At 43.6% G+C, this 27,262-nt stretch overlaps 2 protein-coding genes across 2 annotated transcripts; one reads left to right on the forward strand and one right to left on the reverse strand.

Moving 5' to 3' along the window:
* Positions 1–1,499: 1,499 nt before the first annotated feature.
* On the forward strand, positions 1,500–24,359 carry LOC147201589 (lysyl oxidase homolog 2A-like). Its single transcript, XM_086118753.1, has 14 exons — positions 1,500–1,579; positions 3,833–4,135; positions 6,031–6,206; positions 12,397–12,605; positions 14,328–14,544; positions 14,647–14,830; positions 15,967–16,118; positions 16,319–16,486; positions 21,774–21,939; positions 22,047–22,287; positions 22,366–22,481; positions 22,761–22,897; positions 23,025–23,136; positions 23,214–24,359. Exons 2-14 carry the CDS (start codon positions 3,841–3,843, stop codon positions 23,282–23,284), a joined length of 2,244 nt encoding a protein of 747 aa, XP_085974879.1. The 5' UTR covers positions 1,500–1,579; positions 3,833–3,840; the 3' UTR covers positions 23,285–24,359.
* On the reverse strand, positions 20,016–26,786 carry r3hcc1 (R3H domain and coiled-coil containing 1; the record flags this gene model as incomplete). The annotated part of the gene is made up of 8 exons (XM_086117411.1): positions 20,016–21,935; positions 24,471–24,608; positions 24,746–24,841; positions 25,026–25,096; positions 25,186–25,361; positions 25,431–25,872; positions 26,316–26,453; positions 26,662–26,786. Coding segments are annotated over 7 exons (1,164 nt in total), but the record flags the coding sequence as incomplete, so codon positions are not given.
* Positions 26,787–27,262: the final 476 nt, after the last annotated feature.

The following is a 27,262-nucleotide window of genomic DNA, read 5'->3' on the forward strand; positions in this document are numbered from 1 at the left end:
GCCGTTGCCGTCCTGTTGCGACTCGGCTACAAAGAAAATACGAGGTCTCCGAACTTTTCAGCGTTGATAACGATCGGTAGGGACAAACATGCAATTAACTCTTCAAACTGGTATGCAGGTAAACATCGGACTTGTCTACATTATACAGGTTGACTGATTATGTTTTCAGCAATAGCATGCATATTACCCAGAAATGGGCCAAATTTGAGCATTCTCTTTCGATCAGTGACAGCAAAGGCTCTCTTTTCCCATCCCCAATCTGCTCAGAAAACGCTCAAGGCCAATAATCGTAAATGTTAAACCTGTTGAATATTTTCAATTGTAAATCCTGATGTGTAGTCAACGCGGATTTCAATCCGGTCATGTATTCCGTGGTCGTGACGTCAAATGAAACGATGTCCAATTAGGAGGCAACCCGGAAACAATTTTATTGAGATCATGTAACTTTCACTAACAGCGCAGGCTGAATTAATCTTCAACCGGACATTTAAAGCTTGTCTCGGTCGAGATTATCACGTCGTCATACTATGTCGACACCACACACCATATGAGAAGTAAGCATACATTTGCCATTTCTTCCTATGTTAAAATTGTCCTGCACGTGAGTTCCCCACCGATCAAAAATGATGACTTTCCAAACGCAGCAGAGTTTAAAAACATGGTTGAGCCATTTGTGCACTTTTGCCAAGTTCCATCAAGTCCCCAATGGAGTAGTAGGGGCAAATCTTGTAAGTTAATTTAGTCATGCATTTTATTTAATCTTTTGAGCAGTGCTAAAACTTGCAGAGCTGACGTCATGGTTGTCAATTTATTCTCATTCTTACCGCGAGCGGGCGTCTTGAAGTCACGTGCGGTGCAAAGGGGACCTTTCAAGATTCAAACGCATTAGCGCATGAGTTACACAAACGCAGAACAACCCAATTTAACCTACTCAGGATTGCCTTTATATTGTATGTTAATTACTGTTTTATTGTGACTGTAGTAAAACTAATAGAGGAAGTTACATAAATGCATGAATTCTTAAAAAAAATGAAGGGACCGAGCAATTATACATTAGACTGTCTATGTATTGGATAACTTTCCTCATATTTAAGCCATTGTCCCACGCTGAAACTCAAATTCACAGAGAGCGAGTTGCGTGAGTGTGCCCTTTCGCCCATAAATAATTTTACAATAGAAATAGCCAGAATTGAAATTCAAACCCCACATCTCAGAATAGCGTTGTCCATCGTACAATAGTCAATCCTTACAAAGCTTGACGAAAACTTGAAGCTACACAAAAGCACAGCAGTCCCTATGATGGATGCAGGTCCATGTTATGGTGTGTTTGTGTAACCCTGGTGGTGCTGAGAGCAGGGGTGGGGTGAAGGGGCGTGGTCAGGATGCTGAGGCCGTCGCTGATTGGCCGCCGTGAGCCAGAGGAGTGGGACGGGAGCGCGCTGCCAGCTGTGAGGGGAGCTGCGAGAAGAGCCAGCAAAAGTACAAAAAGGAACGAGGGAACACCGCCTAACACCTCAAACCCTCACACAGGTTGAACACGTCAAGTCTAACTTTTGGGAAGGACTCTTCGTCTGCACGAGTAAGATTGATCTTTCTTTCTTTTAATATTTAAGGCTTGAGGTCAATTTCGTATGTCTCACGTCAGTTGACACTCGATTTTTTTTCTACTCCGCGAAGCTGCTTCCATTGTTTGATAAAGTTGACATAATTTATTCTAATTAGTATGTACTGTTAACTGAGGCCCATGACACTTAAATTGATAGTGACACCTGGTGAAAGTGGACTCTTTGCTGTCCAAAAACTAGATGACTTATTATCATATAATGGACAACACACTGCAATTCCTCATTTTATTCACAGGTAGATAACATTTCACTTTAATTATAGAACATGTTTCGCATTTCCTTTACACATATATTCTCAGTTGACAAGTTCAGGTTTGTCGCTACAATATGTGAATGGATAAGTTTATGATGGTGTACAATTGCATGCACCAGAAAGAGAGCTACAGTATTTTCAATATTGTGTCCTGTTGATATCGATAATGTACTGTAATGTATGCAAACAATGTTTGGAATATCTCTCTGTATGATGCAGTGCTTAGAAACTACTCACATACAACGGTAAAGAGTGTGAAAGCGATACCTCATTGTTGCTTTGTGTGAGGAAACTCTTTGCTATCAGGGGCCATTTGGGTGTTTATCCTATAAGCCCTCCGAGGGTCATACAAAATTCATGACAGTATAATGAAACGCTCTCACAGTCCATAAATGGCAGAAAGGAGTATGAGTCCATCCTCAAGCAGATGATGAAGCCAGAGAAAGCACTCCTGCAGCCAAACTATTTTTTTTGGGGGGGGGGGGGGGTCTTCTCCAGGTTACTCTCTTGTGCGTGCGCCCACTGCAGTTGATTTGCCAGTTGGCTTGACGTCAACTGCAAAACTCTCTCCTCCCCCTCGCTCAAAAGTGACGTGGAGATCTTCCTCTGCGCCTCCCACGTTCACTGCCTGCCTTCCTTCGACTTAGTCCTGAAACATTCCTCCCCGAAGGCATCTTGGTCCCTCGGCTGACAGTTGCATGGTTGCTCATGAAATATCGAGGTCGAGTAGACTTTCCCCTGAGCCCCAGTGGCAGAACCTCCGGGCGTAGTTAAGATGAATGACAAAGGGCGGCACTTTTCCTGCAGGAGCCAACATTTGCTCCTCAGGAGGCTGTCACTGAGAGCGAGCGAGAAAGAGAGATTACTGATCTCAAATCAGAACTTTCTGTCTTACCTAATGTCAAATACAGTCTGTTTGGCAGCCGCATCTGTTTGGCAGTCAGATCTGTTTTTTTTTGACACATTGAAATAAAAATCTGGTCATGATTCTCGAGGCGCTTTTGAGGCCAGATGAGGAGGCCAAACTGTTGCAAAACCGTTTTTTTCCTTGACACTGCTCTCTCTTCATCCCTATCCCCATATCCGTTCCAGCCCTCGGTTTTAACTCTTTGGATATGGAAAAGCGTTCATATTCAAATATCCCCTCAATTGGCATCCAATTGAGTGGGACACCGCTCAAGTTGTATAAAGTGGCCTCAATAGTTGCACAAATTGCCAGCAAAAGCATGACATCAGTCAGACCTCAGTGTGCCTCGCTAGAGTACAAGTTAGTGAGAATCAGGGATTGAGCATTAGCTTTAGCTTTTTCTGTCAAGCTTGTGTCGTTAAAGCAGAACCAATAGCGTGCTGGTCCCATTTTTGACAGCACACAGCGAGCCATTTTTACGTATTTATTATAGCCATTAAATGATTTTTATACAAATATTACCATAATTGTGAGTTTTGAAACTACAATACATGTTAAACATAAGTTAGCGATAAACTGGCACATTCCGTTAAAAAAAAATGCAGCTTGTATGGTTAATAGGCTTCCTTGTGGTGACTGTTTGACCTTGAAAATGAATTTTCCTGATTCCCATTATTTCTGATGTGGAAATTTGTTTCAACCCTTTCATGCGCCCTGCAACCTGATGACATGATAAGCCGTCCACTGTCGTAACCGCTGTCCCTGAAAGGATTAAAATACACGCAGAGGAAGCCAACTAGCGTCTTGTAATAGACTGCGATCAAACTCAGAGTTTCCACTGTAATTCCATGCTTACAGAATTTGATGTGGAGCCATACTTTTGGATTGGTGTCAGTTACTCGCAGATTTTTTCAATCCAATATGAGCGAAAAAAAAGGGGTACATCATACTTAATTGATGGGTTGGTTAATTTTCACAAGGAATGTCATATATGTCAAATTAAAAAAAAAACATCTTGCTCACACTCATTGTCTTTTCTACCATCAGACTGCATCATGTTGCGCCTAGCAATAACCTCTTCGGACCTCTGGCTCTTATGCATCATGCTCGTATGCACGTGGCTACCGTGCAATGCCCAAAGCGAGTCCGGCACTCCGGCCATACAGCTACGTCTGGTTGGAGAGAAACTGAAGAAACACGAAGGCCGGGTGGAAGTTCTCTACAACGGCGAGTGGGGGACGGTCTGCGATGATGACTTCTCCATCTACGCCGCCCAGGTGGTGTGCAGAGAGCTCGGCTTTGTGGACGCTGAGTCATGGTCACCCTCGGCCAAGTACGGCAGGGGGCACGGTAAGAAAAATAGCTGCAAATCTTTTCACGTGTACTGGATTTAGTATCCTCCAATCAAAAGGACGCAGCAGGACACTCGGGAGGCAAGAGCCGGCATGGCTTAGGGCTGCAAATTTTGTCTTCCGTGTCTCGTCGGTGAAGCGAACGACTGATGCATTTCACTGTTTTCCATATGAAACAAGTCACGGTGATCTGCATCGACCGCGTGTGTGTGTGTGTGTGAGTGTGTGTGTGTGTGCGTGTGTGTGTTGTGTATGCACATGTTTTGAGGTGGTGGGGAATTCCTGCATTCATGTAGGAGAAAAAAAACCCCACTGATGACATTTCCACCTCTGGGCCAGCTGCTGCTGAATGTCAGTTGGCAGTCACGCTCAAGTGTTGAAAATGACGTTCTTGAATGGATACACCCGATACGTGTCACGCCGCATGCAAAATATTTGACATGAGCTAAACAAGAGCAGGCCTGATTATAAAAACAATCGCAGTTCTGATGACGTACTTGCTTACACGTTGGCTCTGCTGTGGCATAACTGCTTGTAATTGATCAAGTTTTGTGTGGAAACGATGGAAGGCAATTGTTTGGAGCCAAATCATATGCCTGACAATCAATTTTTTAAAATGGGCTGGCTGTTAATTGTCATGCGTCCATTTGGACTTTTTTTTGCATTCTTATCTCACCCAAATTGCTGACCTCACTGTTGCGCCATTGTATGATAAAACGGAAGTTACATATGACATATTGGAAGCTACATCATTAGCTGCCGGAATCTCACCAAAAAGAAAAAAAAAATCCTCCCCATTTTTTCATTATAAGTAGGTTGAGGGTTTTTATTTATTTATTTATTTGTCTATTTATTTTTTGTAAGGATTCAAGATGATTTTAGATACTGGAGTTCAAAAAAATGTTGACATCCTAACTGACATCACAAATTTGTTTAACTTCAACACCGGAGGGCGTTATAGTTAAGGTGGGTAGAGGAGAGGAGGTGTGTACAAAAACACCATGCAAGTGTTTTTTTTTTGTTGTTGTTTTATGTGTCCGCATGGAAACAATGACGCTGTTTCCTTACCGGTGTTGGAGATAAAAAGCCATAAAAGTAATTCAGGGGGATTTCAATATCATCCTATCATCGTGACTAATGTGTCAGGAACCCGATGCTTGAAAATAAATCAACTCAAGAAAGTACACAACCAGTAATCCCGACCGAGTTTTATTCTTTTCCTCCTTGTCGAACGGTTTACAAGCTTCTCGGCTGCCAACAACAATACAACATTTGCAACCTTAACGTGTAAAACAAATGGACGGGTCCTTGCAAAAGCCATTTAAGTTTGGACGTTGCTCCACTGCTACTGCACAAAAACCAATTGTTATTCGGATGTTTCTGGGAACGCTTTGCACAGTGCAACTGAGAACCGCCGTAAAAGCTGACGGCTCGCGAAACTCACTCCTCCATAAAACCGGCAAATATCATTGAATGGGGTAATGCAGGTTTATCACAACTGGCAGTGCTGCTATTGTTCGGGAAAACTGGGTAACGGACATGTTTAAAGACTTATTCAAAAGGTTCCAGGTAGCTAAGTGACAGGCAGTCTCACATGCAGTCACGTTTTTTTTTTTTTAAATTGTGGTTTAATCAGGATGTTTGTCGATGTCTTGCTGGCTCAGAATGACCAGCAGTCTGGTGGTTTGCACGGTTTAAATCATTGTGCGGTTGATTCAGATGAATCAGCTGCCCGGCATGATCCACCACTTAGCTTGACTGGGTTTGTTGTCCAAGTGAGTTAGTTTGGTATTCCCGTGAATAGAGATAAAAAGTAAGGCCAGGCCGCCTTTCGCCTAAACTTTATTATTTATGTAACCCATGTAATTCTTTCTTTGCTCGTGTCCGTTGCAGGCCGCATTTGGCTCGACAACGTGGACTGCAACGGTAGAGAAAACAGCCTCGCCGAGTGTCGCTCCAACGGCTTCGGAGTGAGCGACTGCAAACATTCAGAAGATGTCGGGGTGGTGTGCTCCCCGCAGCGCATTCCAGGCTTCAAGTTTATCCGGACTCGGGGCAACAGCGACAAGGTAGGATGTCGCATTGTGTAATGCATTGCGCATTTGCTTCGAGATCGTTGCACGTGAACTTGAGATGGGATATGCCGCGCCTACCGTGGATGTAGCCTAGCTTAAATTGATCTATCACGCTCTGTTGGCTTTTGACGAGCAGGTCAGGATACTATAGCCGACACACAGCCGGTTGTTTTTGAGTTGGAATCATTATTTTAACATCCAAATGTGTAAAATATGCCAGTGAAGAATGAGCAAACACCGCGGTATGAAAACCTCGAGTCATCTTGCACGTGCAGGTCAGATTTTCTGCCAAAGTAAAGTAATGACTTTGTCAGGCCCGTTTCTTTGCCCAAACGCTCATCTCCTCTCACCCCCCGCCCCCTCCCCCTTCCCTCCGAGACACTGAAACGGCTTCCCACCCCGTGAGCAGGGGAAGCTCATCACGTCTGGCTGCCGTCAACACCTCCACACCAGATGGAAAGTCGACGTAGGCGTGATAGAAGACAGGCAGGAAGCAAAAGAAATGTCTGAAAAGCTCTCTGACGCAAGGGGTTCCCATTTGAGCCAGACTAAAGTGGATGAAGCAACACCGGAAGATGGTCAGTGACCTAAGAATTTGTCATGGCAGGAGGAGAATGAAATACCTGTCTGGAACGGCGGCTGCCACTGTGTCAGTTTAGAGAAGCAAATCTGTGTCTATCCAGTTGGAAGGGACATTTTAAAAGGCTCATAATGTCGATAATTACCAATTTTTTTACAGGAGGTCTTTTTATGTAGCACCCACTGGTTTGTTGTGTGTTTACACTCCCAGGGGCGTTGTTGGCATTTAGTCCCCCCACCCTGCAAATATTTCCTCCGTCTGGGTGAGGCCTTTCAAGTGGAAACGAGAAAGGAATGGGGCCGAGTGTAGCCGCTGTCGCTGTACTTCTTTGACCGTGCACCGGCCCAAGCAACAGGCAGTCATGTTTATTCACTGCATGAATTGGCGTTTTGTGCTCAGTCAGGGAAAGTGGGCGGCGACGTTGTGTACATTCAAGTTAAAACAGAGGTCAATGCTAACAGCGAGAAGTACATTCACTGGTCATGCCATCAGGTGCATATATAAGCTAGCTCGAGCCATCCGGTACGAGAGCCGCTCAAAAAGGACAATTATGCTTTGTGTTGATTGAAACGGTGAGAAAGTTGAGTATGATGCAGTGCAGTAGGACACAACTGTCGACAACCACCAGAATAATACATGTCTTGTTAAATAATTCTCTCTAGCGCCTAATTCTGTCAGAGCGAAAAATTGGTAACTTGCCACAGGTTTGTATTTTTTTATTTTTGTTAACAGTTGGATTAGAACTGCGATGAATCGCTATGTTGGCTATCTGAGCGGCAGAATTGTTTAGCTTTTGCATTGTATGTTTGGGGATTTGGCTCAGGTGTTGCGGTCAGGGAAGCACGGTGACAGCACGTCCGCCTCACAGTTTTTGATCGTTACGATATTAGACTTGACAGGCTGGCGAAGCTTCACGAAGCATCGTTATTCTTGAGTGGAGACGGATTGGATTATCAAGTCAGCATGAGTTTAGATATAGCTTTCATCAGAGCTGCCATTTCATCTCCTTCCTTTCCCGATTTCTTCAAAGTCATGTGCATCTTTCCTCTCGACCTCAGTGGAGGAAAAAGCCGTACTTCCTGCCTCAACGAACTCAGTCTGTCAGGCGACGCTCAGCAACAGCGTTGCCGAGGTGCGGAATCACGGCCAATGATTTTGACATGCAGCACGACACTCGACTTATGATCTGGTTACACAAAGTTTAGTGTCTCCAGATGTTGGGAGAGTGGAACAGATGAAGTCTTTGAATCAAACGCCGAGATGGAAGGAAACTCATGTTTGCTTGTCCAAGTGATCGTAATGGCACGGCGGCGCGATTCATCGCACCGTTGTTGCATCTTCAACTTCTGTCACAACTACATGGACTAAAAACCACATGTGTCATTTGAGGAAAATGAGATCAGAATTCTTCTTCATTTTGTTCTCCAGAAAGTTGCCCCCTGTCTGCCAATAATTTATTTGAACTGTGGCTTAGTACAGCGCTCCTCTCAAAGTATAAAAAAGAAAAGTCTTTTCCAGATTGACTCAAGTTCCGATGAGCTCATCCTCTGATAAGATGGAGTCCGGCTGAGAGAAATAAACATGCAAAGTGGTTTGAAGTTTCCCACCGTCACTCTCATGGTGTTCAGTCCCACCCAACTCACACCCGCGCCTAACACAAAAGCATCTGAAGCTCACTGAAAATTAATAGGACAAAAAGCAGCATTAAAAGCTTTGTCTTAAAGAGGTGAAAGGTTGCATGCCAGCCTGAGCTGCACCGGTGTCCGCTTTCAACATTTTGCAATCCCCGCATACTCTATCGTTCAAAAAATAAATAAAAATAGATGAAAAAACAATCACTGAAATCTGAGACAAAGCTCAACTTGCCTCCGACAAGTCCGATGTATGTGCGAGACTTGTAAGGTAGAAGGAGCGTCCCCACGGGAGGGAAAAGGTTGTTTCTTGCCAAATTTCTTTCTTATGGATTGAAACACAGACACGGAATCAGCACATGTTCAACAGATGTTTCCCCCATCCTGGCCTGAACGATTTGCCGATCCAAAGTCCCCTTTTTCCTGACATGCATAACTGCACGTTATGTTTTGCCGCAACGCTAATAGCCTCAAAGGTGTCGATGAACCTCAGAGAAATCATATTAAGCAGCAAACGTACAGCAGTCAAGTTATACGCCAGCCATAATCGTGGCTTGGAAATGCTGTACCGACGGATTTTTCATCGGACACAAAGAGGAAACAAATTCTTGAAAAACAACAATTGTGCAATTTTTTTTTAAAGTATATGCAGAAGCTCCAGATGACTCCGGAACTTTTCAAATAAAATATATTGGCCATCGATGTGAACTGAGTTCATGTCATCTGCTCATTTTTTTTTTTACACTGCTGTTATGCAAAGTTATACGTTGTGAAATTCAACTCGGAGTGCTTTTCAGCTTTTCACTGGAGCATGATGCCGGTCCTTATTCGCCATGTTTAAGCAAGGTGGGCTAAGTGAGTAAGTGAGGGGGGCAGGCAGGCGGGCAGGGTTGGCGTGTGTGCGTTTGCGTACGTGCGGGTGGGGGAAGGAGCGGTGATGGGAGGTCACGTGCGGAAAAAACGTGACGTTTGGACCGAAGGATGAAAAAACAAGTGGAAGAAATGCACAGTAGTGGAAGTCTGAGCGAGATGCTGGCTAGACCAGAGTCTCATGTTCACGCATCGACTTGCTGGGCAGTGGTGGGGGGTCAATGCGGAGAGTGCGGAGCAGTTAAAATAACAAGTTTGCTCTACTGTTTGGAAACATTTCAGTCATGGTTTCAGAGAGAGACACAAGCTGGCTGGCACTAGAAAAAAAAACACGTGGCCAAAGTAAACTGGGAATGTATTTGAGGAAAAAAAAAAAGGAGTATTTTGGGAATGAATGATTCAGAGCCACAGTCAGAGAGTTACAAAGATGACTATTGAGACTGATGATCGGATCGCAAAACGCATTGCTGATTTTTCTCTCCTGATCAATGGATGTCTTGGTCAACGTCATATAATTTTACATGAGTGCTGAGAATTTATTTATTTTTTGCTGAAAAAGAATAAATGCATAAACTACATCGGTCTGATTGGATGCCGAGTCAGCAATTTCAATTCCCACAAGATCACGCGTGACATCAGTGCTGCGTCGTTGCCTCTGGGCGGAACATACGACAGCGAATCACAAGCCTGCAGATGGGCATCAAATGTGTGAATTCTGCAAATGTCAAATTACCACGACCTCTTTTGCTCATTTTGGTTTTCATTCCGCGATCACTTGCGATGAAAAAGGAACAGTGCAATGATGACATCAGTTTTTCGGAAGACACGTGGCGTCACTGCTGTGTCACTGCTCTCCTGTTCCATGCACTCATCTTTGAGTTTTTTTTTTTTGTGTTCGATGCAAGGGAGGGGGACGCAGTGGAAAACCACCATCGGTCATAATATTTTTGGATGCATAACAGCATTGGTGTGAATGCTTGTCTCTCAGCATTCATGGAGCGAGGATTGAACACGGGATGTGTGGAGATTTGGGATTCTTCCAAACAGGATTAGGCTGAGTTTTTGTCTGCTGGTCTGTTCTTTTTTTTTTTCTTTTCTGAACTGGATCCAGCTGCGGTTATCTGTCCTCCTAGCTTCCTCTTGATTCGTGCTTCAAACAACCAGTTTCCTGCCTCCTGAGCCAAAAGTAACACCGGAAGCACACGTCTGAACCTCAAACTTGGACGTTCCGGCCAAGATTTTAGCCCTCACACCGAACACCACCGTGCACATTTCACACTTTTGACGTTTGAGCACAACGATTCTCATTATGCTGTTACATTTGACGAGACAATTTGATTATCCTAATCAATCATCGGTCTGTTTGACTCCCGGCAAGTGGTCGCGGCCCCCCGGGTGAGCATTTACAATGATAACCTCCTATCTATTCTGAGCTCATGTCTTCACCTTTTCGTCCAGACTTGGGATGGAAAAGCTTACATCATGCCATGGTCAGCAGGAAAGCCCTGATGAAAGAACCGTTTCTCCCACTGAAACCGCAGCAGTCAGGAGGGTCGAGGTCACGGTTTGACTTAATTGCCCCCCTCGAGCTCTCCATTCGCTTTGGGGTTACAGAACATTCTCAAAAGCTGACGCCATCTCAGGAAACCACCATGTGGGCAAACATTTGATACTTCTGGGAGACGTGCCTGCATGTCGGGGTTTCGCTAAAGCTAAAATGACCCATATTTAGTAAGATCAGCACTTCGCAGAGTCGCTAAAAATCTGAAGCCGCTATTTGGCTTAACCTCGCAGACGCCCCACGACAACCCTTGGCTCAAGGAAGGAAATGAACAATGATTAAGCTGTTGTTTTTTTCTCATAGGGTCAGAAGTCAAAAGGTTGTAGCTTGATTTAGAGGAGCTCAGGACACATGGTAGTCATCCTACCAACTGATTCTACAGCTTTTTTTTGTTTGCCCGGAGACCACCCGCAGATCGTCACAGCAACTCACTCGACAGCAGTTACTTCTGTCTTCTCCCAGTCCATCTGGATAACATACCTGTCAACTTTTCGGAGCGCCAACCTGTATAAACTACCAAAAAAATCCTTATAAAGAGCAAAAAATCCTTATAACATACCAAAGCATTTTATATGTCAAAATAACGGCAGGAAAAAAACCCACGAAATTTTCAATGATATTTATTGTAGATCTCCATAATACAATATCTGGTTAAGGTCTAATCATCATTCTACTTAGTGGCATTACTGTGTTCAGAGTTGTATTCCTGCGTTACTTTTTTCACCAACTCCAAATGCTGATCCATCGGCTCGAAGTTACAGCATCCATTCATATTTACTTTCGAAATGAAAGCATTCGAGTAGACTATCACCATTCTGGGCAAAAGCAAACGAAACTACCTGTTGGGGGGGGGGCGGAAATTTTCAGAATCCGTATGATTTGTGCGATACGGCCATATACGTAAGATTCACCCCAAAATCCGTATGAACTATGGCTAAACCGTATGAGTTGACAGGTATGAGATGAACTATGACCATCGATTATGTCTTTAAAACGAAACCATTGTTCAATGCTGGACTTGGGTCAGGCATATTAATTGAATGTTTGATCATTAAAAAAATCGACGGTGTGAAATTGAGTGTTGATGAATCACGGCATGAAACAATTGAGGCAAAATGGGGTGCAGTACTTGGTTGCAACCAGCAGTGGCGCTATTGATTCTGTCCCCTTGTTTGCAACATAAAGAAGAACTTCACACTGGCGGTGTTCATCGATTAAGATACTTTAATCGGATGCGTATTCTTGTGCTTGACCTTTACGTTTGTACCCTATTTATGGGGGAGAAAAATGCCAGTTATTCATCAAAGTAAGTTTAAAGATCATATTTGTCTACCTGACTCAGTGATATGGTGAGGTGCAAAGGGTTCAAATGCGCCCCCACAGATGGCTCCCTGGACATGCATTCTTTCTCTACTGTGTCATTTAGCAACTTTTAATTTACAAATACAAAATGATGGTAACATTTGGGCAATTCTTTTTTTTCTTCTTTTGCAACCTATTAGTAATATCCGTGACTAATGTAATATCCCCTTTGTACATCAGGGCTTGCCGGTGAGTGTGGAGGACGTGCGAATAAGGGCCACGTATTCTCACAGAAAAAGGGTCCCCATCACCGAGGGCTTTTTGGAAGTGAAAGACGGAGGAAAATGGAAGCAGATCTGCAACGTAGACTGGACGGAGATGAACAGCAGGGTCATCTGTGGCATGTACGGCTTCCCTGCGGACAAGCGCTTCAACAACAAGCCCTACAAGTACGTCTTCGTGAGCCAACGGGAATATATTTAGAACATGTCGCCGCTTAGAAAAGCTGCAGCACAGCCAACTGATTTGATTGTGTCTTGCATAACCGCTTGGTTTTCTGGCAGTGGCCACTTAACCCCTTCACTGCTTTTCTCACTGAGATTGAGCTGATTCGAGTGTGGGGAATCTTGAAACAAAGCCAGAAACAAATCCTAGCGGATAGAGGAGAGGCTGGGGTGATGTGCAGGGGAACGTTTGTCCAATGCTCGGTGGGAAAGTGTCTGGCTCTGCCCTGCATCTTATTGTTGCTCTCTTTGAGTGGGCCCATGCTGGCATTCTGAAACATTACCACAAGGCAGTACCAGTCTGGATTGACTCACAAACAAGTTACCGACAGATGTGTCTAATTATGTTCCAAAGTTAAAAGTGACTATGACAGACTTTTTTAACACGGCCTGAAATATTAATGGTGATTATAATTTAATTTAAGTTAATAATGTGACTGATCATAAATTCACCCTAAATGCAATTTTTAATACTGTAACTTAGTCACAATTTTCTCAAACCTCAACGACACTCCATTGAATGTGAGAGGAGTCAATGTCCGGAATTCATTTTTCAGGGAGGAAAAACAAAGCAGCGCTATGTCATGTTTGTTTTCAACTTCAGATATTTGGTGCTGCAAGGAGTGGCTTTGGGGGAGGGAGGGTGGGCACAAAATATGTGACAAACACTGCACATATTCCGCACATTCCACCAACTCAAAGGCGCATTCTGTGAACAATATTTTGAGGAAAGCTAAAATTGTACTTCGAGGTTGGCCGCAGTTGGTTTCCTTCGAGTTGACCATGGGGTCGTGTTCTCACCACACAACTGTTTTTGTGCTCCTAGCTTGAACATGACTGTTGTTTCTTCAGAATCAGAATGATCTTCATTGGCCAAGTGTGTTAAAACACACAAGGAATTTGTTGCCAGTGACTGGAGTCAAGCTGCTGTAGTATTATAGCAACAAAACAAAAAGTATTTACTCATTTATTTTAAGATTTTTTTGGGGAACCTGCCAAAAAATTCATCTGTTGCTGGTCTTATGCTGAGGACAAAGCTTTGCGTACAAGTAATATAAAAGTAATGCTTTGGTGTTACCAAGAAATTGTTGAAGTCAAGGAGCTACATGAGTCATTTCTTCTTCCGGTGACTTCTTGGTGCCAAAGAACTATTTTGAAGTGAGTTTAGGAGCTTCGTTAGCGTTTTGCTGCCATCTTGGGCCATTATTAGGCAGTAGGGACCTCTTTTTGGGACGTTTATTTTGGCGATTTGAGGCAGGGCTCTGTCCCTATCCCACAAAATATACATTTAGGACATGTACACAAATGTACAATGAGGAATGCTGATAGCTCAACAACGATCATTTACCGCACAACCATTTCTGATGTCATTGTTGATAGCGTATGAGGAGTCTCATCAATTTTACGTTAGCTCGAACACCTGGCTTAGAAATGTTGATTATTTTATACGCGCTAGCAATGATGAAATGCAAATACACTTTAGAATAGTTTAGGTGATAAATTGTTGCCCGAGCTGGTGCTGTTTGGATGTCAGTTCGTTCAAGAACGGGAGATCAGCCGGGTGTTTAAATGTGTCTAAAAGGCTTTGGAGTAAATGAATGTGAAGTTAATGGCTTCCATCCGTCCGTGTCTCCAACAAATCGAATGATTTATTGCTTCCCATCCCAGATTGCTGGCCAAGAAGCGCAAGAAGAACTTCTGGGGTTTCTCCGTCAACTGCACCGGCAACGAGGCCGACCTGTCCGATTGCAAACTGGGCAGGGAAATCGAGCTGAAGGGCAACAGCACCTGTGAGCACGGCATGGCCGTGGTGGTCAGCTGCGTTCCCGGGCGTACCTTTGCTCCCAGTCTCAGCACGGGTTACAGGAAGGCATACAGAGTGGAGGTAAACTTGACGTGGAAGAAAAAAAATCAAAGGTCTAAATTCACAGCATTTAAGGCTGTGATCCCAAATTCCATTTTTTTCCCTTCTCACGAACCACCATAGCAACCCCTGGTGCGACTAAAAGGCGGAGCCATGATCGGGGAGGGTCGCGTGGAGGTGTTGCGGAACGGCGAGTGGGGTACGGTGTGCGAGGACAACTGGAACATTCGAGCTGCCACCGTGGTTTGTCGGGAGCTGGGCTTCGGCAGCGCCAAAGAGGCCTTGACCGGTGCCAGTATGGGACAAGGTAGACTGAAACACAACTTTTTTGCAGAGACTGATCGTTCTCTTATTTAAGTTATAATTCACGAAGAAAAAAAAAATTACAATTCGCATACGAGTTGCACTCAACCCGAGTCCAGCTGTGAAAATGAAACTTTTGGACAAAAGAGTCAAATCTCCACCTGCTGTTTTTTATGAAATCTCACTCAGTCTAGACCTGAAGTCAGCAAAAGAGGCCAACAAATGACTGTGCGGACAATACATAATTGTCTTCCAGAACCCGATTCTGTGAAATGCAATATCCCACTACAGGAATTGCATTTGCTGAAGCAGTTCGTTGTGCACATGTTCTCAGAGTGAATGGAGAGAAGATGAGAGTACAAAATGTTCCGGCAAAGAAAAACAGCTGTTCTGAAATCCAGAGGAGGAATTTGATCTGTTCTTTTTCATGAATTGAACTATGCTTGCAAAAAGCGTCCCACACACCGACTCGAAATAGATGATGATGATTTTGGGAAATCCGTAACTTGATTAACCGTATGCTTTAAAAAAAAAAAAAAAAAGACAAGATAAGCTATTTTATTATGCAACTGATTAGCTTTACTTGCTACTCTGGTGTCTGAAAGTACACACCGAAGACATTTTGTTTGAAAGGGTTTCTTTTAACAGCCACCAAAATCTTTTGTAATCTCAACAAAATGTGATCATGTAACAGTTACGACAGGCTGGAGGGAATTTAAGTAGTAAGTGCTGCAGTTTCAGGCTCAGTGTTCTGCTTGTTGATTTACTCCCTCCGGTGGCGAGCACATTTCTGGCCGCACACCACCAAGGACATTCCTCCTCAGTCGCTCGGGAAGAAAGCCAGCATGCTGAGAGTACTCAGACACACTTTTGTGGAGTACGTGCTTCACTGAAATTCCTTTATTTTGTTTCTACTTGAAAATAAGAATGTTGTTTATCGTCATCCATTTTCCTCTTGAAACAACTGAGTGAGCGAGAAGTCGAACGTTTGCCTTTGAGTTGACTCCAACATGGCAGTCGGTCATGCGAAGTCACCGCCGTTTTAATTGTTGTAGGATTTTGTCATTGCAATGGTGACGATTTCACCTTCCGGCTATGATGTATGAATAAAAAAGGTTCTTCGCGTGCTTGCCTTTGTAGGCATCGGGCCAGTGCACATGAATGAGGTGGAGTGTTCTGGCTTTGAGAAATCTCTGACCGAGTGTCACTTCAATCGGGATTCTGTGGGCTGCAGCCACGAGGAAGACGTCGCAGTCAAGTGTAACGTTCCTGCCATGGGCTTTCAGAACAGAGTGAGTGGCTCCTCCCACCCTAACGATGACATCATTTGAGATTTTTGCTGTTATCGATACTTTTACACACGGAGCACACAGGTCTGTATTTAAAAAAAAAAATTTTTAGTTTTACTGAAATGTCTGTCCGTCTACTTAAGCGCAGACTATGAATACATTTGCCATCTCAGGACACACGTGTCTGTCTGTCCTCATCACAGGTTCGGTTGTCCGGCGGACGTAATCCCTACGAGGGCCGCGTGGAAGTTCTTACGGACAGGAACGGCTCTCTGGTGTGGGGTACGGTATGCAGTGAGAGCTGGGGGACCATGGAGGCCATGGTGGTGTGCAGGCAGCTGGGCTTGGGATTTGCCAGTCACGCCTTTCAGGTAGTACCTGTTGCCACTCAAAGTCATTCTTGACGAGGCCTAATTTATATTATTGGGAATTGCAGGTCCCCCTTTCACTCCAAACGTGCCTTTTCAAAATCGGCTTTGACTAAGCAACCTCTACTGACACTAATCAGTTTCATAACACTGGGTGGGAACATTTCATTTTCTCACAAACATACTTTGGTTGCATTATGACTCATTCGCTCAGTACTTGCACCCAAACGAAAGAGAGCCAATGTCAGAGCTGTGCCAAACATTCTGCCTTGACAAAGATAATATTACTCATATTTTGACAAGCGTCAAGAGCTATTCGATTAACATCATTTCAATGATGGTGCTTGTTGTTGCTGTCAAAATGCGCCGCCTTGCTGCATCATACGTCTCACTAAATAAGTTACCTAAATAAATATTAGAACCAGCTCAAACTAGCAACCTGAGCTTTGTTGATACCTGAGGGCAAAATCAAGACACCGCGGTCTTGTAAACAGGCAGCAAAAGCCTTGACACAGGCGCTTGTTTACTCCCTCAGCAGGAGCATCGCGGCTGCCACGGCATCTGGTTTGAAGTTCAGGGGAGCCTCTCCCACCTCAACAGAGTGTACAGCACTGCCGAGCAGTGACATCGGGCTGCTCCGAGGCCCCCTTAAGATGTTCACATACAGTCCAGTACTGTGCGTGGTGTTAAAAATGCTCACGTTGGTCCAAAAGTACCATATTTTCCGCACTAAAGACGCACCTGAAAGACTTCCATTTTTTTAAAAGCTCACAGCTCGCCTTAAAATCCGTTGCGCCTTGTGTATGGTCATTACAGTAATATGTCAACCCCAAAATGGCTCCTTGCTAGTGACATGCTTACAACGCAGAGTTCAAACTTAAGGCGATCGCAGGTGAACACGGAAATAGAGCAGCGTCAAGAGAGTTCAACGTTAACGAGTCAAAGTTATAACTTGCTGTTGGTGAACTGTGTCGCTGTTTTATTAGATAAGTTTTACTGACATCTGATTGTCGCTATATAAATCAGGGTGTAGTGTTCTGTTGGCATTTCCTTGAACGTAGCTCCATCTAGTGGATGCATTGTGGATTGCGTCTTATAATGCGTTTTATAATCCAATATATGAAAAAACAAAATAGGCCATTCATTGAAAGTGCGCCTCATAATCCACTGCGCTTTTTAGTGTGGCAAATACGGTATGTGTAAATTAGGTGACATCATGTGAGCAACTGCTTGTGTGTGCATGTTGTTAACCGTCAAATGTAATGAAAACGCGCCTGGACAAATCTGTCAAATGAGAATGCCACTCTGTAAGCTTGACCCACTGAATAAGAATTCTTAGGTATGTTGTCGGGCCAATTCCGGGTTCAGGTAGGGGCGTACCATTTTATGATTCAAGTTGTCAGGCTTAACAGTTACACCTTCATCCAAATGCTCGGCAATAATTGAGGGGTTCTCATATGGTCAAGAACCCACCACTCAAGTTTACCTTAAATTATAAAAACCAAAAAAACATATTTTCTATAAGCCTGGGAAAGTCAGCAAAATTGGTCTGGCCCAGCTCTGGGGCAGGCACGGCACGTACACTGGGCCCACATACCTCAATGAATGACGGTCCTGCAGTGGCCCACGTCTGGCATCCATGATGTGGGCCGCATTCGGCCCAGATCTGAGCCGCATTGTAAAACCATATCTGGCCCTACTCCGGCCCGACGCTGGGCCAGAACAGGTTCCTGATATCAGCCTGAATTCAACCTCAACTAAGCCACATCTTTCATGAGCCATATTTGACCCACATTAAAAAAAAAGTCTCAAAAACGACTGCTATAAAAATATGTTTATTGTCATAATTCGTGAACCTCACATATAACTCCACATACACTGGAAAAATGCACTTTTCTTTATTTAACCGTGAATACAAAGTCCAAATTGGGATGCAGCTTACTCTTGAACGGTATTTTTCTGTCCATCAAATTGTTGTGCTCTCCATGTCTTCTTTTCTTCTCATGCTCTCCTTCCTGTCACCATCAGCTTAGTCGCTCGGATAATGGATGGATTTGTATATTTTACTCTGAAACATATTGAATAACTGAATCTGAATTGTACAATCTGAATTTGAAACGCTAGACTTTTTTTCTTTGAAACTGTATTTGATCCTCACTGAAAATTAAATTCTGTTTATTTTCATATTCAGTCTTACAAATACAAAACGTTTTTTTTCAACGTCAGATTTTGTTTTTGAATTGAGGTACTAAGTTTTAAATTAACTTGATGGTCAAGTATGAAGTATCTGGTTTGTATTGCAGCAAACGGAATCAAAATTTATTTCATTGTATTTCAGTGCAGAAAGGGTTCTTTTTGGTAGCACCTCTGACTGTTCAATCACCTACATTTTCACAAGTGATGTGTCGGTCGCGAATGAGCCGGATAAAAGGGTTTTATCCATTCACTCTTTGAAGTGAATGATGAGCCGTTTTTAGACGAAAAAAACGACCATGTATAGTAAGGCGTTTTGAGCCGAAAAAAAGGACCACGTATAGTAAGGCGCTTTTAGCCGAAAAAAAATGACCATGTATAGTAAGGCGTTTTTTGACCAAAAAAACGACCATGTGTAGTAAGGCGTTTTTAGCCGGAAAAAAAACGGCCATGTGAAGTAAGGCGTTTTTAGCCGAAAAAAAGACCATGGATACATAGTAAGGTGTTTTTTGACCAAAAAAACGACCACGTATAGTAAGGCGCTTTTAGCCGAAAAAAATGACCATGTATAGTAAGGCGTTTTTAGTCTTTTTTTTTTCGGCTAGAAATGCCTTACTGCACATGGTCGTTTTTTTTCCGGCGAAAACGCCTTACTATACATGGTCGTTTTTTTCGGCTAAAACGCCTTACTATACATGGTGGGGTTTTTTCCGGCGAAAACGCCTTACTATACATGGTCGTTTTTTTCGGCTAAAACGCCTTACTATACATGGTCGGTTTTTTTCCGGCGAAAACGCCTTACTATACATGGTCGTTTTTTTCGGCTAAAACGCCTTACTATACATGGTCGTTTTTTTTCCGGCGAAAACGCCTTACTATACATGGTCGTTTTTTTCGGCTAAAACGCCTTACTATACATGGTCGGTTTTTTTCCGGCGAAAACGCCTTACTATACATGGTCGGTTTTTTTCCGGCGAAAACGCCTTACTATACATGGTCGTTTTTTTTTCGGCTAAAAACGCCTCACTATTGATGGTCGCTTTTTTCGTCTAAAAACACCTTACTATACATGGTCGTTTTTTCGGCTAAAAACGGCTTACTATATACATGGTAGTTTTTTCGGCTAAAAACGCCTTTCTGTACATGGTTGTTTTTTTCGGCTAAAAATGCCTTACTATATATACACATCACTGGTGTCAAATTCATTTCACATGGTGGGCCACATACGGCCTCGGTAGATTTCAGGTGGGCCGGACCATTAAAATGATTCCATACTTTGCTATAAACAACCAAAACAATATGTCTTTCCTATGTTTTGGTATAAAGAAGCACAAGAACATTTGGAAAATGTTGAAATTTAATGAACGTATCTTTTACAAAACATTTCATGAAGCACCTTAGATTTCCTTCAACAAATGTGCAATTTACTTTTATCATTCACATATATGCATTGCAACTGATCCCATTGATTGTACAAACTTTAACAAGTAATTGATAATGTGTGTGTGTGTGTGTGCGTGTGTGATGAATGGAATTCCGCATCGGTGTGCAATTGTAAAACAAGGCTGTGTTGAAGAAATAAATCTGACACTGCATTTAAGGGTGGCTCAATACTGGCTGGCCATATACGGGCCGGAGTTGTAAATTGATTTCTGGCCCAAATACTTCACTCCACAACTGGCCCTCATCTGGTTTGCCAGAGTCAAGCCAGTGCCTCCTTTGCCACTCCTGGTCCGTGTTCGGCCCACATGCATTATGCCAGTGCCGACTCAAGGCCAGCTGTGCCAGCTTCATGCCGAATCCGGGCCAGATGCCTTTGCTGACTGGGTTGCTAACAAACAGCACTTGACGGTTTGATAAACAAGGCAACCAACCCATTGCCCTCAAAACAACACCATTTGCCTGATTGTGATAATGATGCTCAATTTTGGCTGTCTGGACTTTAAACGCTGCAGCATGCACACGCCAGATGGAATAAATGACACCAAACGACTGTCCTATTCCTTAACTCACGTGCAAAATTACATGTATTTTCCATCAGACGTCGTAAATCCTCCTCATCAGTCATGTCGGAAAGTTTGACTTTTATAAGGCGCTTTCCATGTGGTCGAGGAAAGAGGCTGAGTCAGCACTTTGGGCACAACAGATCCCCCCACTAGCCGGGTGTCATTTATTTTGTGATGAGTTTTGCCTCATGGCAAAACATTTATCAGAGAGATAATCGTAAGGCTGACAATGTTTCCACACATGACTCATTTAGGGGAAAATAAATGTCTGGCCAGGTGAGTCCGGCTTTATTGTGTAGGATGTGTCCATTTACAAATAAACATTTTAACAACTATGCTTATTTGAAGAACAAAAGCTGGATGATTGCTGCAACTAACTAAGGGCTCATCACATCTTTTATTTCGTTAATATTTTTAATCATCCTCACACTTTTTGGGCGGCCTCCAAGAGGCTTGAGGCCCCCAAGCAGCTGCTTAATACGCTTATGTCTCTGGTCGACGCTGATCAGCAATAACGCGAAATGATGTTTCCACCTGTGCCATTTATAGTTTGTGGCTATAAAAAAATGCACTGGACCATTTCAATTAAATTTAACGGCAATGACAGTCATTGCTTGACCGCAAAACGTTTTTAAACTCTCTTGTTGCTTCTACGGTTGGAAAATGTGAGGGTTTTTTTTAAAACATACACTCACTAAAGAAATTAAAGTGGTGACAGCAAACAACAAAATCCGATGTACATGTATAAAGCTTGTATTGGTAAAGTCAAGCAAAGGTGACGCCGTGAAATTGAGACTGGCCCTCCCTCATTTCTTGGGCCTGTACTGCTAAGAACCGTCATGTCAGAAATATGATGACATCATGCAGCGCTAAGGCAAAACGGTGTGTGAGTTTCATCCATTAGTGTTATGGATCACTAGAATAAGTGAACAGGGTTCGCCGTGCCATCACAGAGAGGCTATATTCCTTTTCGAAGTCTTGTCAATATGTCTTCAAAAAATGAAGTTGAAGTTATTAATGCTGTGTCAAATACACATTTCTGCCCGGGGCTGATCCATTTCGGGTGTCTTCTGTGCTCCTGTCGTTATCAGGAAACTTGGTACTGGCAGAGCGACGCTACAGCTGATGATATTGTGATGAGTGGAGTGAGATGTTCAGGTACTGAGCTGACTCTGGATCAGTGCCTGCATCACGGGAAACACATTCAATGTCCCAAAGGTGGTGGACGCTTTGCTGCTGGGGTGGCCTGTACTCTGAGTAAGGAGAGAAGCATGCATTATTATTGAATATACTGTTCACTACTACGTACAACATCCATTGCTAGTATTGCCAATCCCACTGAGTTCATGGTGTGTCCTATCCAGCGGCCCCTGACCTGGTCCTGAACGCCCAGGAAGTGGAGCACACCGCCTACCTGGAGGACAGACCGATGTATGCCCTGCAGTGTGCCCAGGAGGAGAAGTGCCTGTCCAGCAGTGCCGACAAGGCCGACCAAAACTCTTACCGCCGCCTGCTGCGCTTCTCCTCGCAGATCCACAACAATGGCCAGACAGACTTCAGGCCGCGGGCAGGGCATCAATCCTGGACTTGGCACGAATGCCACAGGTGATGCCAAAACATCCACTGCTGTTCAGTTCTGATACACGGGGTCCTTTTACATAATTATTTCCGATCTATATCCAGACATTTCCACAGCATGGAGGTGTTCACTCACTATGACTTGATGAATGTGAATGGAACTAAAGTGGCAGAGGGTCACAAAGCCAGCTTCTGTCTGGAGGACACGCGTTGTAAAGAAGGTACATCCATTTGTTGCCTTCATTAAAGGGGAACTTTAGCCCCAAAATTTCACTCCAATATGTTTGACGCGCATCCATGAGTCTAAACGCGGCATTCTGATTAATATTACCTCTGTGGAATATGAATCAAGCAGCAAAATCCTCCTACTGTCATCCATCTCGGGACGGCCATTTTAAAAGTAGCTGTCAGCTGAAAACGACATCACAGTGCCTTTATCCACAAACATCGATGACCATATCAGTTTAGCAACTTACGATGGCTGGTCTTAACGCTGACAGGCATCGAGAAGAAATACGAATGCGCCAACTTCGGAGCGCAGGGCATCACGGTGGGCTGCTCGGACACCTACAGACATGACATTGACTGCCAGTGGATCGACATCACAGATGTTCCGCCTGGCGACTACATCCTCCAGGTAAAACGGCTTTCACCGGCGTCGTCTCGAGGCTACCAAAATGCCGATCAATCAGTCGGGCGCCGACGACCTCATTCATACGTGCCACAAATAGTGTGCCGATAAATGACCTTGAGCGCTATTGCAGGTTGTGATAAACCCAAACTACGAGGTCGCAGAGTCCGACTACACCAACAACATCATGAAGTGCCGCAGCCGCTACGACGGAAATCGCGTCTGGATGTACAACTGTCAAATAGGTGAGCATGAGGAGGAAGACGGGCAGCGCTCGAGAAAACTGTTCATCTATTCATTGCCAACGTTTCCGCATTCACAGGTGGCTCCCGGAGTTCGGAAACTGAAGAAACATATCCCGGGCTGCTGACCAATCAGCTTTCGCACAGGTAGACAGACGGACAGATGGTCGGACATTCACGAAGAGCAGAGGAGGAATGTTTCCCCAACCACTAAAGGAGAAGGAGGCCATAGTTAAGGAAGTGGGATGCCGAATAAAAGTACAAACGGACACTTTTGGCACGTTTGAACATGTTTGAATGTGCAGCGTGTAGTATTACAGTCGTAAGTTCACAGAAAGACCATTTTACAAAATGTGTTGGAAAGATGTCAAAGTCTGTCAAATCCTGTTTCGTTGTCGATAAGCTGACAATGTGGTAGAAAGCAGCCATATATATATATATATATATATATATATATATTTTGTTTGTTTCAAACTGACTGTGAGGAAAATGATACCGTAAATTATTCAATCTATAGACCACAAGCAGTACAGCTCTTACTTTGTGGTGTCTTTGTCGAAATGTACATTTTTATTTGTGGTGCTTTTTAATGAATACGTCAGGGAACTTTGCAGCCAAATATTGTTGTAAATGAAATTGACCAACAATTGCCTTTTGAATGGTCAGCACAAGAAACCCGCACGCTCATTTTGTCCAGGAAAAACATTTTGGAAGTTCAGTGGAAGACTGTTAAATGGATACATCGCATTGCTTCTGCTGTTTCCAAATTTGATTTTTAAAATTTAATTTGAATTGACATTCTACATCAACCGAACCAAGTGGCAAAAGGTAATAATTCAACACGATGCCATTTGATTTTTGATTTTATGACTTTAGGACGATGCAATGTAAAGTATTTGCGTCTTCTGCCGAAGAGTCTGATTTGCAAATACTTGACCTCACCTTCGAAAAGGTTTTATTTATTGACATTTTGCTTCTAGCTTCCACATGCTCTCCATGATCCGTGTATTATCCCCTCATCTTCCATTAAATTATTGCTATCAGGGACCGTTGCAAAGCCTCAAATGTGTCTGTGTGAGAATGCCTCTTTGTTGTTGTCATTTTTGTAAATGCGACTCATTCCCTTCATTTTATAAGGGTGTCAGTCACATACTGCCTCGTGGATTTGATTGATATGTGGGAATGGATGACATCCTCTGCAATAAAGGTAGACGGTGAAAGCACAACCCAGTTTCTGTGATAAAAGCTTTGTGATGAATGCTTTTTAATTTGCTGAATAGATAAATTGTTTTGTTTTTTTGTCACATGAGACTTATGGCTTTTCTCGGTTCAATCACCTGCATTGGCCAACACTTTCTGTCAGAAGCTCTGCCCTCGTCCACACCCTCGTCCATTCAGGCCCAGAGCTCGGGCCACCATCCGCCTAGCAACAGCGCTGTCTGTCTTTGGACGCTCCTTCACCGGCTGGATGAACTCTGCACAACACAGTCAGTAGCTTACTCAATAATTCTATAGCCGCTTAAAGAAAGGGGAATGGTGGAACATTTGAAAAGATGACTATCTCGTAAACATTATTGATAAGACAGGAAAGATTTAAGAAATGTAGTTGGACCTGCTCGTCGAATGGCTTTGCCTTTGGCCTTTTTGCTGCCTTCAGTCAGCGTTCGAGTCTTCAGCCGAGGGTTGCAGATGGAGAGGGCATGCAGAGCTGTATTAAACACATACACAAACAAATGAAACCTTAAATTTTATGACAATTAAGGAATATTCCTACTCGGCAGATTCAAGTCACTTCTTATAAGCATTACAGCTCACTTTCTGGTGCAGCTTCTATTCATATTTATTGTTGGTGTTTGCCTAACCACTACCGTAATGTCTGTTCGTGATCTCACCTGCCGTTTGTGTGGCAAAAACACCCAAGGCGTGCGTGTCGTCCACCCACGTGATCTTCATTCCGCCATCGCTGATACAAAACAGGAAAATATTGCTTTAGAGGAGCCCCGGGCTCACTGGTGAACGTTCAGACTTAAGAACAGGTGAAGGATACCTCACCTGTACTCAGTGAAGGCACCCAAGAGATCATCTGTTTTGAATACGGCAGGGAAGTCATAGATCTCGATAACGTGGCCAAATTCCTCAGGGGTGATGAGCACATTCTCGTAAACGGAGTAGTCATTGTATACACGCTGCACGGTGAAAGTCACAGCTTCCAGCAGGTGTGTCTTGATCTGAGCGGTGAAATGCACAAAAAAACATTGAAGCAAAAAGGTCACCAAAAGCATTACGGGTGGTCCAACCTCTTCAATCAGGTCGCATGTGGCAGATTCATTCCCGTCATCCTGAAGGCTCATTTCACTCAAGCGGGAAAGTGTCACGTCATCCTGATGAACGCTCAAGTTAGCTTTCCCTTCCGTTAATGTGTCAGCAGTGCCATCTGCTGCAGTGGGAAGGGATTCTTCTTTTAATACAAGTGACGACTTTCCCTCAGACGAGGAACAGGAGTTCGATAGACTGGTGATGAAGGCTGAACAGGTCGACTCCTGGACTCCTTGGGAGACTTGTGAGTTTTGGGTCTGGAGACTCTGCCGAGCAGCTCTTGGGGTGTAAAGCGCCTTGTCTGGCCTCCTGGATGATCTGATTCGAGTTGATTTGGAAGATTGACTTTCAGGACTTCGAACAGGCTGTTCATCCAGGCTTGAGTTGCAGTCTGCATCATTGTGTTCTTCCTGTGCCTCGCCTCTACAAAACAAATGTCCTTACATAGGTTGAAAAAGAAAACCACAAACGGCCAAAGTGCACACATGATAACTATATTTTAGGTTTCCCGATGAAATACAATTTTTTAAAATATATTTTAAAGTTGGAAAACATTACGAAAAATACAATTTTCTATTTTGTTTTTTTTAATGTTGAATATTATTCTGAGTTTCATTTTTGTAAAGTTATCGTGCGAAATAGCTAAATCAAAACAAAGCCTTATTATCTTTGTAAATTGTTGGGGGTTTTTTTGGGGGGTGGGGGGTTGGTAAAGTGCTTATCCTGGATCTCATTACAAATGTGGTGACGGGCTGCTTTGTGATCAGCTTGTGGAGTACAAATAAAATACTGTTGTCATGATTTCATGCAATGGCGAGTGACGTCGGAACACATCCCATTGTTGATCTCCTGCGGTTTGTGCATACCTGAGCTCCGAGGGGCAGACGACCACCTGACGACACCAGCTCTCGCCCACAGAGAAGGTGGTGAGCTCCGGGAGCTCCTCGACGGTCTTATGGATCAGGTATCGTAGTCTGCTGGGTAGAGGTGGGAACGGGAGTACACTGGAGGTGGGGACACACAGGAGCCAGGGGGATAATACAGAGGCAGTCGAACATCATTAACTTTTTGACACGACACTAAACACAGCTACCATCCATTTTGAACTAATGTTAATTTGTAATTCTTGGTTAATTGTATGCTTTACTTATTTGTCACACAGTATATCCATGTCAGAATACGTACTAAAGTTGTCATAACCCATTCATTTACCTTTTTGGGCTACTCTTCTGGTATGTTTCCAGCTCATCCAAGACCTGTTGCACAAATTCATGCTCTTCCTTTGGGAGATAAACTCCGTCGTAGCAGGGGGACGCCAGTGTGGCCAGAAAATCGAAATGAATGTTATTGAGTCAGCTCAAAGGAGAGACCTAACTAAACGCTAATGACTGATCTGAGCATGCTAAGCTAGCAATTGGATTTGGAAACGGTACTTAATCAGTCTAAAAGGAAGCAGTCTTAAACGTAACTCCCGCACAATTCGATTAAATTGCCTCGATATATAATTACGTGAGTAATTTAAAAAGTTAGAAAAGTTTATGTCCGTGAAATTCACCAGTGGTAATGTTGGTTGCGTCTCTCAGTGTAGTTCCGGGACGGGTGGCGAGAGCAGCCAAAATTCAACCGAGTGGAAAAGAAAATGAATTTCCATACATATTAAAAATATTCCAAATTTGTGCGACCGTTGTATTTTATTAACGACACATACATAGGTATTATTCCAAGAGTTCAATATATTTGCCGTCTACTACAGCAATGTTCAAAAGAATGGTGCGTTCTGGTGGTGTCTTGCAGCAGTAAAGTTAACTCAAAA

The sequence above is a fragment of the Hippocampus guttulatus genome, chromosome 8, assembly GCF_054856545.1.
Source record: "Hippocampus guttulatus isolate MCC_2025c chromosome 8, RoL_Hgut_1.0, whole genome shotgun sequence".
Classification (NCBI taxonomy): Eukaryota; Metazoa; Chordata; class Actinopteri; order Syngnathiformes; family Syngnathidae; genus Hippocampus; species Hippocampus guttulatus.